At 38.9% G+C, this 16,508-nt stretch overlaps 1 protein-coding gene across 1 annotated transcript in view; it reads left to right on the top strand.

The window, feature by feature from the left end:
• The window catches only part of itga9 (integrin, alpha 9), a 130,683-nt gene that overhangs the window by 38,618 nt on the left and 75,557 nt on the right, over positions 1-16,508 (top strand). Inside the window, exon 15 of the mRNA XM_064337558.1 lies at positions 2,111-2,271. Coding sequence (XP_064193628.1) covers positions 2,111-2,271 — 161 coding nt within the window. The remainder of the gene's footprint in view (positions 1-2,110; positions 2,272-16,508) is intronic.

The following is a 16,508-nucleotide window of genomic DNA, read 5'->3' as shown; positions in this document are numbered from 1 at the left end:
GGTCATTATTCAGGCAGTAGGTGTAGTCATTAGCAAGGCAGTGGTTGTGGTCATTATTCAGAGGGTGGATTCGTCTCTTTGATCCAACAGTAGAAAACGGATACTGTTACAGAATGTGTTCTTAAGAAGAAAGAATAAGGGCTCTCTTTGAAAGCAGTTTAGATTTGGCACTGTTTTGGTGGAAAGAAAAGCACTGTGTGTGGAGAGACTTTGCTGAATCCCTCCCACTCTTCCTTAACGGAGGTGAGGTCATGGCACCCCTGTTTTTGGACTCATGTAAATGTTTCTGATGCCACTCCCTGACTTTTACTAGCGTAACACCCAGAAAAACCATTACGTCACACTGTGACTGGGCCAGTCTGAGCATTTCCATCTACTAAACTAATTCAAACTTTTGTCAAATCCATGTGTGTACAGTTTTAACAGTGTAGATAGTAGCCTGCTGCTTAGCAAACCTTGCAAGACCAGCTGTCCTTTCTTGATTTTTACACCACTAACTCAATATGAATTACAACTCATATTCAGGATTTATCATGTCAGTTATGACTAATGGAGTCCATAATAATTCTTTAAAACTCATTAATCATAAGTCAATTTCTTCAATGTTAAGAAACTTTTGGTAAACTGTTACATATTGACACTGTGTGATTTATTATGCCTTTCACAGTTAAAATGCATTGCAAGCTCATACATCTTAACCCCTTTACTAGTCAGGGTAAATGACCACTGGGAATTAATTTACATTCCTTATTCCTTACAGTACATGATGAGTCAGTGAATATTGGACCTGAGTTTTTTTTCCTAAATTAATTCTGACTGCACAGTAAGGTCAAATAATATGCATCAAAAAGCAGTGAAACAACTTTCTTATCTTTACAGCTCGGGGTAAATAAAAAGTTTGGGTCATCCACATTTTACACTCTTAACAACTGTAGGAAATGGTGATAGAAGAAGGACAGGTTCTCGTATTTTGTTAATTTATCCGACAGCCTCCCTGAAAAATAGCCTAGCCCAGTTTGCTTGTGTATTTCAGGATCTGTTCTATGTATCAGCCCTCTAAATGTGCTTTGATGGTTTTTTAAAATAGTTTTACGGCCTGTACCTTTCTGTGCCATTTCTCTCAGTGTTTTACTTCAGGAAGAAGTACAAGCAGTCATCATGTTATACCCTACTGAACTGGTTGGTATTTAAAGGGTTTTAACACGCACACAACCAACATTCTACATGTGGAATCTGGGTTAATGGGTCTATCAGTAACACGCTGACCTGGCACACTTGGTGGGCTATCTAATACTTGTCACCTATAATTGGCTGAAATATCCACAGTTGGATTAAATGCTCAGCTCTCTGTGCTAACTTCAGTCCAGCCGTCTGTGGGAGTGATGTAGGATCAGATTAAATCGTTGTTCCCGGCTTGGTGCCTAACGAAAAGCGAGCTGTCTTAGGTCGGGTGGTGACACTGAGTCAGGACTCAGCCAGTAATCCTATTTATGCACAGGCTGCAAACAGAAAGTCAGTGTTTTAGGTGGACAAATGAGAGATAAGTAATTAAAGAAAGCATGAACATGTTTTTTAAATTCTTCAGGAAAACTGTGTGAGCGAGAGCCTGTGGTTTAATAATCTGTGTAGTGGTTAGATACACCATGGACAGTTGGACACTGGGTGCATTGCTGTGTCTAGACCCTGTTCACATTCAGGTGTGGACCGTGCCTGACTTCCCTCTGCTTCCCTTTGTATCCATTGGGGTCTGAGATGGTGTCTCCTAAGTGTCCCTTACCTGTGTCCCGTACCTGTATGCCATACCTGTATCTCATACCTCTATCCCATATCTGCACCTCATACCTGTATTTCATACCTGTATCCCATAGTTATATTTCATATCTGTGTTCCATATCCCTATCTCATTCCTATATCTCATATCAATATGTCATACTCGTATCCTATACCTGTGTCTCATACCTGTATCTGCTGCTCAGAACACTTGGCTCTTGGCTCCTGGATATCATGCCACTGTACATGAGATCAGTTTCCTACCCAGTGTCACACCACTACCCACAGAAGATGACTTGATCTTTCTGTTGATGATATCTGTCTGTCTTTCTTTCTTTAGAACTGCTCTACAATCTGACAGCTGATGTGGACAAGCGGCAGAGGGGGCAGCCGTCTCGGGTGCTGTTTTCTGTGAATGGGGAGCTGACCAGCACTGTCAGTGAGGTGATGCGCCTTGGGATCAACACCGAGTTGTGTCGGCACTACGTGGTGTACGTCAGGGTAAGTCACTTGTTTATTAGCACTGAGTCTGTACAGGTGCTTATAATCACAGAGACTGTACAGGTACTCATAAATAGAGAGAGCGAGATGCTTATAAACATAGACTGTACAGGTGCTCATAAATATCGGGTCTGTAGATTTGCTCATGAACACAGTGCTACAGAAGCTACACTGTTTCCATAATCAGGACTCAGCGGTGTGACATGTTTGGCATGGTTCTCTAGGTTCTCAGGCTACTAAAAACACAGAACAAGACATACATCATGAAAGGCCTTGAAAACAGGAAGTTTTACTGAATGCTATGTTGAATTTGCAAACTGATTTAAGCAAAGCACTTCCAGGTTGTCTTTTTTTGCAATGCTCTGATTGCTTGTAATTTAGAAACATTACAGGCTATACTTCTATCAGCTTCTTTCCTGACATGTTCCTTTTGAGCATTTGTGGTAATCTTCCGCTACTTTGCAACGATGTGTTCGTTTTTCTTTTGAACTCAATGTACGGTACATAGCTTGTAGCACAGTCATTTAAGAGGCCCCGTAGGCTCAGCAGTGAGGCGTGTCATCATGGACTGTGTCAGAGGAGCATGCCTGATTTTTATTCCTTCCCAAGTGAGGTGAAAAGCGAACCCTGCCTGTGCTGCCGATAGGGCATGTAGTAACTCACAGGTAAAAGCCTGACGAGACTCTTGACACCTCTAATGAAAGCCCTCTTATGACACAAACCGGGGCCCTGTACATTACTCTCTGGAGTGTATAAATATTTGGTTTGTGGTGGGCAGGAAAGATGTACATTGGTGGAGAACATTTATCACAGTGGCAGTATGGAGGGGAGGCAGGGGAAGAGGTGCAAATGTGCAAGTATGCTTATGGTCTACAAAACAGTTGCATTGGGAGCAAGTCTGTGTGCTGTAGTACTGTGTCTGAGTCTTTGTGCTAGAACATTGAGTCTGAGTCTGTGTGCTGGTGTGCTGTAGCACTGAGTTTCTGTGTGGTGACCGGTTATATATTTTGAGTTTTTTGGAAATGTGGAAAATATACTGAAACCTAAAAAAATAGAATGTGAAGGCCAAAAGTAACTGCCCAAGATCTAAAGCCTCTGTGAAACATGGTGATGGGGGTGTTGTGGTTTGCGCATCTATGCCTGGCGCAGGTTCTGGCTCACTTCATTGATAATGTAATGGTTGATAGCAGCAGCAAATTAATTCTGAAGTGTACAGAAGCATCTTATCTGCTCAAGTTCAACCAAATGCCTCCAAATTAATTAGACAGCGTTTCATCCTACAGCAAGGCACTGATCCCAAATATACTGCTAAAGCAACAAAGGAGTTTTTTAAAGACAAAAACTGGAAAATTCTTGACTGGCCAAGTCACCCAGCTGATCTGAATCCAAGTGAACATATTGGCATTTTATATGCAGAAGAAAAAACTTAAGGCAACTAACTGCCGAAACAAGCAGCAGCTGAAAGTGGCTGCAGTACAGGCCTGGCAGAGCATCACCACAGAAGACGCCCAGCACCTGGTAACAGGCTGAGCACTGCTTTGTCGCAAAATTACCCATAGTCCATAGCGTGGCCATTTACAATGAATGGAAGATTTACTCATTATTGCTACGATTAATTTCAACGAGCGTTACGGCTAATGCTGGCAGTCTCTGCTAAAATTGTCTCTGTCATGCTCCTTTCCTGAACCATTGCTGTTTTCTCTGTTTGGTGCTGATTGTTGTCACTTCTGTGCTTTTCCGCTGGTGTGGAGCGTCACTAAATGAGCACTTTGAAGCCGCAATGAGTATAGACATATGTAAGTTTGTATGTGGTGTTGCGTTCAGCTGTTGTTTGATTTCAGCTGAGTTTGCCGTCTTCCACTGAGGAAGTGAGAGGGTGAAATGGATGGCCAATTGGATGGGAGATGTAGTATCATGTAGTATCACCACATATTGACTTAACTATTTCAGATGCCTTTTGTAAACTACAATAATTTTTGTTTGTAGAAAATACTACTGAAAATGCTACGAAAAGGTCACTGGCCAAAGCAGCTAGTAAGAGTAAACATTGTCAAACCTACACACACACACACACACACACTTACATATATGTTTATATATATGTATATGGATGTATAGACGGGTGACAAATTAAAGGAAAAACCTGAATAAATGAGTGGAGAAACATAACAACTGCAGATGCTTCCATACAGGAGTACTGCATGATAAAATTAACTGATTAACATCCTGTTATGCTATGTGGCATGTATAAAAATGCTGAGCAGGCCCAGTTGACCTTGATTTTAGATCAAGATGGCAAGAGGAAAAGGTCTAAGTGACTCTGAAAGAGGGTTCATTGTTGGGGCATGGATGACGGTAGCTTCACTCACAAAGACTGCTCAACTGGTTAGTGTTTTAATAGGAACAGTGACTAAAGAGACATCTGCATTTCAATCTATGTGAAAGACATCAGTAAATAGGGTCTGAAATTGTGGTCTAAAGCATATAGTCGATGACTCTGATGTTTGTGCATTAGTGCGATATTGTAAGGAAAAACAGAAGAGCAACTCATCCTCAGGTGACTGGGAATGTCAAAGCAGGAAGTGATCAGACTGTCAGCAAGAACAGTCTGTTGAGAACTACATAGAGAGGGATATTATAGTAGGGTTGCAGTGCATTAACTCCTCATGACAAAGACGAATGCACATTCGACAGCTCAGCGGTGCAAAAACCATAGGCACTGGTCTACAGAGATGTGGAAAAAAGTGAAATGGACAGATGAGTCATCCTTCACCATATTCTCGACTATGGAAAGCAGTACAGGCCTTAATGCTAGACCCCTATAGTGAGGGGGTCCAGTGGCTCTGTTATGCTGTGGTGGTCATTTCCCTGGCATGGTTTATGTCCACTTGTCCCCCTTAGAGGGAAGGATCACTGCAAATCAATACAAAGTAATTCTGAGTGATCACCTTTATCCATTGATGAAACATTTTTGTCCTGATGAGAGTGGTCTCTTCCAGGATGACAGTGCCCCATCCACAGGGCAGGAGGGGTCACTGAATGGATTGATAAGTATGAAAATGATGTCACTGATATGCAACTGCCTTTGCAGTCACCAGTTCTCAACCCAGTTGAAGGATCATCAAACAACAAATGAGGGAATATCTTTTGTAAGAATAGTGTTCCATCCCACCAGTAGAGTTCCAGAAACTTGTAGAATCTATCTATGCCAAGGCGAATTGAAACTGTTCTGGTGGCTCGTGATGGCCCAGCACCTTACGAAGACACTTTATATTGGTTTTACTTTGAATTTGCCACCCATCTGTATATAGTGATTTGTGAAAGTGGCAAGGAATGTATATTTCCCCTTATATTGTAAAATTTTGCATTTGTATATTTCCTTTCAATATAGTTTCGGTATATTTCGTTAGCTTAAGGGTGGCCTAATTGCAAAGGAATCAGTTTAAGGATACAAGAAATATAGACGTGAGACAATGGGCACAGCTGAGGCTGATATTGCAGGTGAACTCTGCTAGTATGCTCTGTGTCTTGGCTCAGTGAGTGGACCAACTCCTTAGCCATTATACTACACTGCCGCCTATGAGGTCTGTGTTTGTGGTTGTTAAACATTTTTACCGCTGACAGACAGGCATCTGAGCTCGCTTTGCAAGGTAAATTATGAGGAAACAGCCAGGCCATGATGTTTTAACTAAATCAGCACCTATTTGGCTGCAGTAAACTGAGGTCTGGACATCTCGACTGGCTGTTGTAATTGTATTGAGTAAGTCAAGATGAGCTCTGGGACACGTGCTTCAGAGCAGATAACCGTTCATTTGAAGTCTGGACTAACTGTAGCCTATGTGGGTAAGAGTAAAGGACCTGTGTGTTGGGTCAGTCTGTTCCTGTCCCTCCAAATGACCAGACTTCAACGAGGCAATTAAACATCATTGCCCCCTTTCATGAGGTCATTTGGCTGCCCCCCACAGAGAAGTGACATGCTGTCACACCATTTAACTGACTGCAAGAACATGGTTGAATACAGAATTTATACTGACTGCAGGAACATGGCTAGATCCAGCATTTATATTGACTGTATAAACATGGTTAGATGCAGCATTTATACTGACTAAAATCAAGGTTAGATACAGTACAGCATTCGTTCTCACGGTTAGAACACCGTTAGATACAGCACTTCTGCTGACTGTAAAAACATGGTTAGATGCAGCATTTATACTGACGAAGAACATGGTTACATACACCATTTATTCAGACATGTAGGAATGTGATAGAGCATTCATAATGACTATTTCTTTTTCAGATTGTTTCACAGGGTGTTAACAATCTAAAATATTTAGGCTGTTAGCAGTCACTATCAGTCTTATTCGTAATCCTCCGTTACTAAGTGCAGAGTGTAGAGTTTAATTACTATTGGTTCCAAATGTGGTGGCTGTTTAGACACCTGGTGGACAATCAATAGAATGCATCTTCAGAAATAAGTAAAGACTGCAAATATATGTATACTCCTTTGCAAAGGAGTTGGAGAGGCAAATACAGTTATTTTGTATGATCTAATATCGTGACACCTTAGTGTACCACAGCCACAGTATTACAATACAATGTTCTGAACATTATTGATCTGTGATCTTCATTCGTGGTACAGGAGAGCCACAGGGTCAGCTGGGTTTTTTTGGTATTGGGCATTTAACTGATGAATTATGTCTGGTTTCTTGTGTCTAAATTGGTTACTGATATTAAGGTAAAAACAAAAACCAGCAGACTCTCCAGGACCAGGAATGAAGATCACTGTTCTAGTTCAATTTTCTGCTCTAAAACATGCTCAGTGGATGTAATGGCTTGATTTTACAGAATCCCTTTGGAGACAATGAGTCTTTCGTTGTCTGAAATGAAGCAAATTGAAAGCAAATGGAGCTGTTGAATAATGAAATGAATCATATGCAAGGGTCCCCCAGTGGTGTGTGGTCATGGCTTGCTAGTCATTCACTACAGGACTGCTGGCATTTTTTGTAAATGAGTCAACCACATATTTGTAGGTATCTATGTCTATGCACATACATATATTTCAATTCTTTAATATGCAGATTGTAAGCTTTTTAATATACAATTTTAATACATGTCCTTTTTTAAATATATAGTTTGAACATTTTATTATACAATTCAAACTGTAGACGTTTCTAAATATATTTTGCGCCTGCAGGAAACACTTATCTCTACTTACAGAAAAGTGCCTGTTGTCGATCCCTACTGTTTAGTCTCACTATGCCAGACCTGGCTATTTCTGCCTTTCATTTATATGTCTGAAATTAATAGTATGTGGGGTGTAAGTTGTATGTTCGATGTGGACTGTGGAAGTAACAGTGCTCATAACGAGTGTTCACAAGAGCTTATGGTGTAATTACTGTCAGTTGTGGTTCAGTCTGACATCCACATCCAACTTACCCAGTGTTTTATCCAGTCTGCCTGAGACAGACATGTTGGTCATGAAAGCTACGTGTTGTGGAACCACCAGACATGACCAGAGCACCTGCACTCAGCTGGATACTGCTCTGTAGCTGATCTGTGTGGACCTGGACCTGTGCCATTGCTGAACCAGGAAATGTGTTTCCACTTCTGAACACCAGCAAAGCTGTCTCTACCTCTTGGATTTGGAATCACAAATTGTAGCTGCAGATAGTTGAACCTAGATCACTTAAGACTGCTTTAGCTGACTCCTGCCTGTTGGCAGTACATTTGAGGTTGAGTAGGAATCTGGGTTGGTCATCTTAATCATATTGTCTGGCCTTGGCAAACAAAAGAAATTCTTTCACACTTAAATTAGACTACAATGGAAAATGTACTGAGCTACATTACCCGCTTTTTTGTACGTTTAGAATGTCTTACCCTCAGGATTGGTTTGTGCTTATTTATAAAAGGAGGGACTATGCTGTCACAATTGATTTAGGTCTGTGGATTAATAGCTATAATCAGATACAGAATGGGGAGTCCAATCATTATCTACCCACACAGAGTGGGTGAGACTAATCCTCTGGTAAAATACACAGTAATGGCTGCAGTATGATATTGGTATGTATGTGTATACATACATACACAGTAATGGCGACACTAAGATACCTGGTATATAAGTGTATTACACAGTAATGTCACACTGTGATACTGGTTAATATAAATGTTTAACTTTTCTGTTAGAATTATGATACTCACATAAACCTATTTAACACAATAAAATGGTTTCAGTGCATTTCTCTAGAAAAACTAGGCAATCTGTAGGATTATGTAAACAATCAGAACTGCTTTAGATTGTTTTCATATATCTTTCAAGGCAGTTCAACTACTTATGTTTGCTATAGTTTTTCCCCCTCATTTTATCTTATTGTGTTACAGCCAGGCTTCACAGTCAACAATTAACCCTTTATTATGTCATACAGTCAGACACTTAAAATAATAGAGAAAAACATTACATGGCATAAATATCTTTTTACTTTTCTGAAACTCTTTAGTAAGTGTACAGCATAGCCCCAGTAATCCTCATTAAATTTGTTTGCAGGCAGCCATATGGTTTTAGCATTATCACCAGGGGTGCAACAAATGGTAACTACAGAGTGGTCCAGAGTAAAATGCCCTTTGGCCTAGCAGTTTTCTTTTTTAAGGTGCTCAACTATGGAATGCACTACCAATAGAATCTGAAATTTGAACTCCCGTTTTAACGTGTCCTGATAAAGTGAAATCCTGGTTTAAGTATAAAAAAAATACAAGCACTCTAACTCAGTATGTACTTTGTAACAAACTGTATGGGCCAACTCAGTATTTTCCATTATCAACTTTTTTATTTTTTGAAACATTATGTTGTTGTATAATGGTGAATTTTATATTTGGTGACATGTATATATTTTATTGCAAAAGTCTAACTGGGGATAGGACTTCTTTTGTAATTTCTTATTGAAATATCCCCCACAAACAAACAAACATAAAAAGAAACACAAAAAACACTGTAAATAAGTAAGTGAATAAATGCATAAATGTCAGATTAAAATACTTGTGTGTATGCGTATTAGTAATGCCAGCAGTAACAGTATTCATGCATCTTACACAGTAATGCCTGCACTATAATACATGTATTATGGGTTACACAGTAATGCCAGGATATAGATACTACTGTGTATGCAAGTTACATTGTAAAACCAGAAATGTGACAAATCCATAGTTTTGGTAAAGTTTTTAAGAATAGGTTTAAGTTTTTAGAATACATTTACAACTAGAACAGTCAGGAAAAGTCAAGGCCAAGTATGAAAAAAACAATCAGGGCATGGGTATTTCCTGCTGAGTAGGATAAGAATTTAGAAAATGAGGTGCAATTTTGTTTAATGGGTTAATTTGCACTGAATTGATGGCCTTTTCTTGGAGGAGTTTATTAAAAGGTCTTGTAATAATGATTTTGTTTTGAATTCCTAGATTTCTTAAAGTTCAGGCTGACTTGTGTTACAAAGTAAACAAACTAAATATAAAATATTGAAAGAAGTGTGAACGAGCAATTTACCAATGATTAACATTGAGGCACTCAGACTTTTATAAATTCCAGTGAAATGTGAGTAATTTTAAGTTAGAAGTTAATAGCACATACTGTATATTAACCCTCAGAACTTAAATTAATAAATCAGTTCTGATCAGAATGTAGCATATATTGTTGATAATTGCTGACAACAGCCTATTGTGAGCTGCTTTGTTGGATCGCAGGCTGCAGTCGGAACAAGTTCAAATTGATGAAAGACTGGGGTGTGTTACTGCACTGAAAATCAGAGTTCCGTATCACTTTGGAATCGATTGCCAGGGGATGGGATATCCAGACTCGCCAGTGCTACTTATAATAGGGGGAGGCCCAAAATTCAGGCTCTTTCCTATGTCTACAGTATGTGACTAGTACAATTGTAGCCTATATTTTGCTCTGTTATTTACCTTTGCTGATGACAGTTTTAACACAACCTGAACTCACAGTATATTCTGATATGAGTGTTTATCGACTTCAAGTGTGCGCTGTGTTTAAAAAAGTATAAAAAGTGCCGCAATTTCTACATGGTGAAAACAAAGTGTATAAATCTACACTTCTGCACTTTAACCACATATGAAATGTTTGATTGCAAATCTAAAATTGTAGAGTACAGAGCCAAATCAAGAAAAAAAAAGTATTTTCCTCAAAAGTTATGAAGCTCACTGCAAGTGTCTGTCTTCCCATTTCTGTCAATTTGTATTGGCTTAATTATTGCTGATGTATGTGTAAGTCGCTCAGTAGGTTCAAGGCAAAGGCCTTTCCTTCTGTTCATACCATTTAACGCAGTCGCTGAATGAGAGTTTATGTTTGATTCTGAGCCGTAAAGCATCCCCCACCTACCTGGGACCACACCTGTGGGTGCGTTGAACCCACTAGGAGGAGTGTACAGTCACTGAGATGACAACCTTACAACTGTGTGCATGGCGTTCCTGCACCTCTCCATGATTCCTCAGGAATCACTGTGAACTCTCTGTGTACCATGCTTTTGACATTTCTTGGGTCTCCTTGTACCTGATATACTGAACTGCAATTGTGCACCATGCATGCACGTCTTTGTAAAGTTTGTCTTCTTGGCACCCACAGCAACGCTGTAAAACTAAGTTGCCTCTAGGGGCCCATGGTACTTTCCAAGGGCACTCACTGGAGAAATGTTTTAAGTGCACCTTTGGCCAGTTGCTCCCCATCCCTATCAGCTGCTTCTTCCATTAACATTTTGCTGAGTTCCTAAATATGGCAGGTGCAGCAGAGAGTGGCTATACAAGTGCTATACCTGCCTCTTGGGCCTTCTGCAGGGGACCTCTTTGAAGAGTATCTATCTGTATACACTGGCTGCATGGGCATCATCATGCATATTTGTTAGATTCTGTTCTCTTGATGTTGCATAGAAAAGGGGCTGAATAGTAGTCATCTTCCCCTTGTAATTGCTCACACTAGTTCAATTGGCAGGCTCAGCCCTATGGTGAGTTTGATAGACAGTTGTCTACCCTGCTGAAAATTACAGATTAAACCAGCCTAAGCTGGCCAGGCTGGTTAAGAATATACTATGTAGGAATTTGTGGCCCTTGTAGACTCTGTGTTTGTAAACAAATAAGTCTGATCCTTCTTCCTCAACGCCACCCATGCCTTTATTGAGGACACAGCCTTGAGCGCTACAAGTAAATATCAAGCGAGGTGAGGTGGTCAGAGATACAGAAAATAGCATTTTTAGCAACATGAATGATTCTATATAGATGGTAAAAGTAATTAGGCAGTGTTATAACAATCTTTACACAGAGTGCACCCCTTAGCCCTAGGGAACATCGTATGGTAGCTATTTTGTATGGTAGCTACTCTGTATGTGAGCTACTCCGTAGTGCCATTGCAGCAATTTTGTGTTTTTCCTTGTTTGGTATTTAGCTATTCTAGGCCCTGCTCCACAAAGCAGGATCACTGAATTAACTGGATAACTAACTAATCTGATCCAAAACCACAGGCCCTGTAGCTACGCCCAGAAATATCCCTAACACATCTTAGAATAACAACAGTTAAAAGGCACATGAATTTGTGTGAAAAGACTGAGATTGCTAGTGCATCAGCCTTAGCATAGTTATTTTATAATATTTTCAAACAATCCTGCAAGATGTGTTTTTGACACTTCTGGCTGGTTTTAACTGGTTGACCAACTTAAGCAGCTGTTCAGCAACATATAGTCTGCCCCTCCACCAGTTTAGCCAGCAGCTGGCTCTTCCAGCTTAACTAGCTTTAATCACCTAACACAAGACCAGCTATGACTAGCAACATGCCAGCTATGACCAGATAAGACCATCTTGGAATCCCGGCTGGTATTAGCTGGAATTCTTAGCGCTATAGCCACTGCAGTCCTGCAACATGGCGTCTTCTAACACTGAGCATTCCATTATCCTTATTCAGGAAATGATGGTTATGTGAGTAACCCATAGTTATTAAATGACAGCCAACTGACAGCCTGCTAGCAATCTTGCCTGCACTCATAGCTTAAATAGCACTAAATAAATTAAATTACTTGAATTAATTAAATAAATTGAAATAAGAAACTTGTTTTATGGGTTTATTGGATTACTTTTAATAATTTGATGTTACATTTTTGGCAGTCACAGTGTTCTGAATACCGTACAAGTTCTTCTCAACCATTTAAGCATTATCTGTTTTAAAATGTATGGAAAATGTACAGAAATCCCCACAACCAACCAATGTTGTAATTTTCCATGACTGGTTTCGGCTAAGAATGGTGACCAGGGGAAGAAATCACTAATGTTTCATGCTTTTTGAGAGACCACATTCAGGTGGGATGTAAAATAATCATAAAAAGCTGCTTTTATGAAGTATGTTTTGTATTAATAACAGTATTTTTTTGTATTAATACAGCTATAGTTCATTTATAGCTATTGAAAATATACACAATGTGAAAACCACACAACCAACCACATATGCTTTAAGATATACTAAAGTTGCAAAAGTACTCTGGAAAAAACAAACAAAACTGCCTGCTATCAAAGCTATGACAACACATGGAAAAAATCACTTACCTCAACATGCTTCATTAAATTATAAAATATAATCGAATAAACTACAACAAGTATGTGTGGTAACTTCAGCATGTATAGAAGGCATTTCATTTTATTTTAAATTGCGATTATTACAGATGTATTCAAAAGTTTCACTTATATAGGGCCATGGGTGATGATCTTCTTCTACTGGATGATTAGCTTCAACTATAGTGGTGCGATGTCTTTTATGAGGCTGACTCTGTGTCATCCTTCTGTGAAGCATTGGTATTGTCAGGCTCAGCTGTGTCGTCATCAACATCACCATCTATTTAATTTATATTTTCAACAATAACCCATAAACATGATGTCTTTCCATGATGTTTTTCCATACTTGTGTATATGAGTATTCCTGATGCTGAGAATGGGTGTGCTCATAAAACTGGCTTTAACATAAAACTGGATTTAACATCTGTCTCTGCCTTTGCTGGGGTGCACAGCGGGAAAATCAAGAAGTGTTCCATGTGAACCTGGGCCTCAACTACTTTATTTTCTTAACCAAAGTAGAAAAATCTTCCCTGAGGAAACAGCCAGGCTTCACACATTCTCTTTCAAGTGGGACTCCAGCTTTTCTGGGACATGCTCAAGAGGTTGAGCTGGGTGATCAAAGCTGGCATGTTCTTGGACTGCAGTAGTGCCAGTTCTCTCCCTGACTTGGCAGATCTTCCACAACATGGCAATCTAGGTGGAGTAAACCAACATGCAGTTACCTCTCCCTATTTAACACTAAAACAAAGAAACATCAACAAGCCAAAAACATCAGGTGTTTTCCCTTTGAAGAGAGGCACATGTAGGAGAAAACTCTAGACTGTGATGAAGGCAGACATGTTCTTCTGGAAGCATCTTCACTATTTTTTTGTCCAGTGGCTATTGTAGAAATTCACTAATTTTGAATAGATTTTCATATACATACATTCAAATAGTTTTTCATGTCGGACATCCCATTCACTGTTGTTGACCGTTCCACTTTTGAAGTCCATCAGCATCAATTAATCAATAGAATGTAGTGCAAATATCATGAAGACAAGTGGTGTGAATGAGGTTATGATGAGTGATATCTCTGAGGAAACTGACTTTGCATTATTTATGTTGCATTGTGAATTCCACCCCGTTCCCATTCTTTGAACCTCTAACCAGGAGGCCAGCTGCCAAAGCTCACAGGGGAAAAGAAGGACAAGTTTCCAACACAAATCAAAGTCCTTGAAGAATGTAAGAAATGTGTTTATGCCCAAGATGGACGAAATGCACTTCTTAAAGAAAAGACAATACATGGAACATGATTTACCTTTAATTCTACAGATCTATTTGCTAGTTTGCATTTGTTCCTCACATTACTCATTTTTGAGAATATTTGGAGTCCAGTATCTAAATTTGTAAAAACTTTTGTTTCAAATTATGGTCAACGCATATGCTTAATGCTTAATCCATATGCTTTTGGACTCTTAGTCTGAAAATTGATACATTTTAAACTTTTTATGAAAGTTCACAAGTTGACCCAAACGTTAAGTTGGATATTCTACTCCATTAAGGCCTCTTCCCTAAGTGTTTTGTGTATGCGACTCCAATCTGATGTCATGGTGGGGTGCAGTTTCTGCAGTGTGTTCTCAATGTGGGCTTTCACTGGCTTGAAGGTTTGAAGACAAGCCAGTTAAAGCCTGCAGCATTTTGAAACGTTTTATAAGCTCAGAACTTGGTGAAATGAACACGTTAATTGAACTTTCCAAAAATTATGTGAGGTTCACAACTAGTCTCATTAATTTAACTGCTTTCTTATCTTATAAAAATGTTTCAAGAAAGAAAGATAACACGTGTGGTTTGCAGAAAAGCTTAAATACTGCCTGACTGTGGGTGGAAAATGCAGACAAGTTTTTCTGCTGCTTTGATTAGCTCTGGAGGCTCTGGTGTTAAAGGCAATTCCACAACTTTTAAGTTTAAACCTTTTAAACTTGAACTTAAACATAACTATTACAATTGAGTATGTGTAACAGGATCAGTTCTATTCCATATTGCACCTACTGATAACAGATTCATAGACCACTGTTACTGAATGAAGAAGAGGGCCTGAACACCCTTTCCGAACCTATTTCTCTCGTTATTTCAGAAGCCACTTAGAGCTGTCTCTTTTAGGAAGCTGTTTCCATTTGTGGGACGATGTAGTGCATAGTGCAGGTAGTCACATTCTGAAATGAGGACCAAGTAGGACTAGCAACAGCCCTGCTCAGAAGCAGAGGCAGATTGAATATAGGACATTACCCTGGAGTGTTCATCCTGGAGGCGTGCTCTCCCATCTCCCGTCGCCTTCCCTCCTGGCACTATGTAACACTCCTCCTTCAAAACAGCTGGGGCCTCATCAAATCAAGCCTCATAGTGGAAAACACATGCATGTACACATACATGTGCACATGTACACCCATTACATACCACATAATTAGACCACAAGATCCAGTTTGCTAAAATGTCCTTGTATAATGTATAATAACTCTTTCATATGGATACAAGCCTGAAACGGATATTCGTTTGGCCATAACATGCTCTTACATTTTATATGGTCCATGTCTGCAATATTGGATTTGCTGTCATTTGTAAACATTTGTATATTAGTTAAATGTATTAATGCTTTATGCATAAACAGTATAAGTCATATGTTTAAATCATGACACACTGAATACAGATTTGAGTCATTATGCTTATTTTACCAGTCATGTTAATTGGAAGTAATCTTGTGCCATCATATAATTGGGTACTGCATAGCAATTTTTTATTAAGCAATATTGCTGTATTAGTAAGTGCTATACATAAACAGATGAAAAGGCGCAGATACCAAATAAGGAATGAATGAACAAAAAATCAATGATTTTGGTGGTAGAAATATTAATCAATACAAATCAAAATGCATGCAGAAATTGGATTATACTATTTTTGCTTGCAGAAGTAATTGTTCTGCAGTGTACATCCACACTCATTACAATTACAAAATTGTTTACATCTGGACTGTGTCAAGAAAGGAATGAATATTGCTGCAACATTCCACTGCCCCTCTGGGTTTGTAATATAAAACTGTGTCACCATGTACTCTCAGAATTTATATATGTTGTCAGAGATTATATCACACTACCCCTGTGAATGGTTCACTTTATAAATATCAGTAATCAAGCCTTCAAAAATACTGACTTTTGCTATATTAAAAAAAAAACCCAAGCAGGTATTTTTAATATACTATATATGGGGCTACCACCGTTCACCTACCCAACCTAATCAGAATGGTACTATACTGGTACTTGGATTTATGAATTGCAAAGAAATACAAAAAAAAAAAAATTATTAGACAAATCCATAATCTTGAAAACATACTACATTCAGATGACATCCTTTAGTCTATCACATATTAAACACTATTTTAGAGTATTCTGAGGTAGTATCCTGTACCCCAAACCATATTGAAGTATATTGCAAGGGAATTAATGTGAATTTTGATTCGATTTGAGTGTGCAACATTTCACCGTAAATATTGCTCTACACCCATAATATCAGAATAAGATCTGGGCATTATACATTAAACAGTGCTGAAAATTATATATATACTGTATAATATACGCTCCATAATATTTATTTTTAATAAAATAAATAAACATTAT

Source organism: Anguilla rostrata, chromosome 1 (genome assembly GCF_018555375.3).
Source record: "Anguilla rostrata isolate EN2019 chromosome 1, ASM1855537v3, whole genome shotgun sequence".
Classification (NCBI taxonomy): domain Eukaryota; kingdom Metazoa; phylum Chordata; class Actinopteri; order Anguilliformes; family Anguillidae; genus Anguilla; species Anguilla rostrata.
This window is presented reverse-complemented; position numbering and strand designations above follow the sequence as displayed.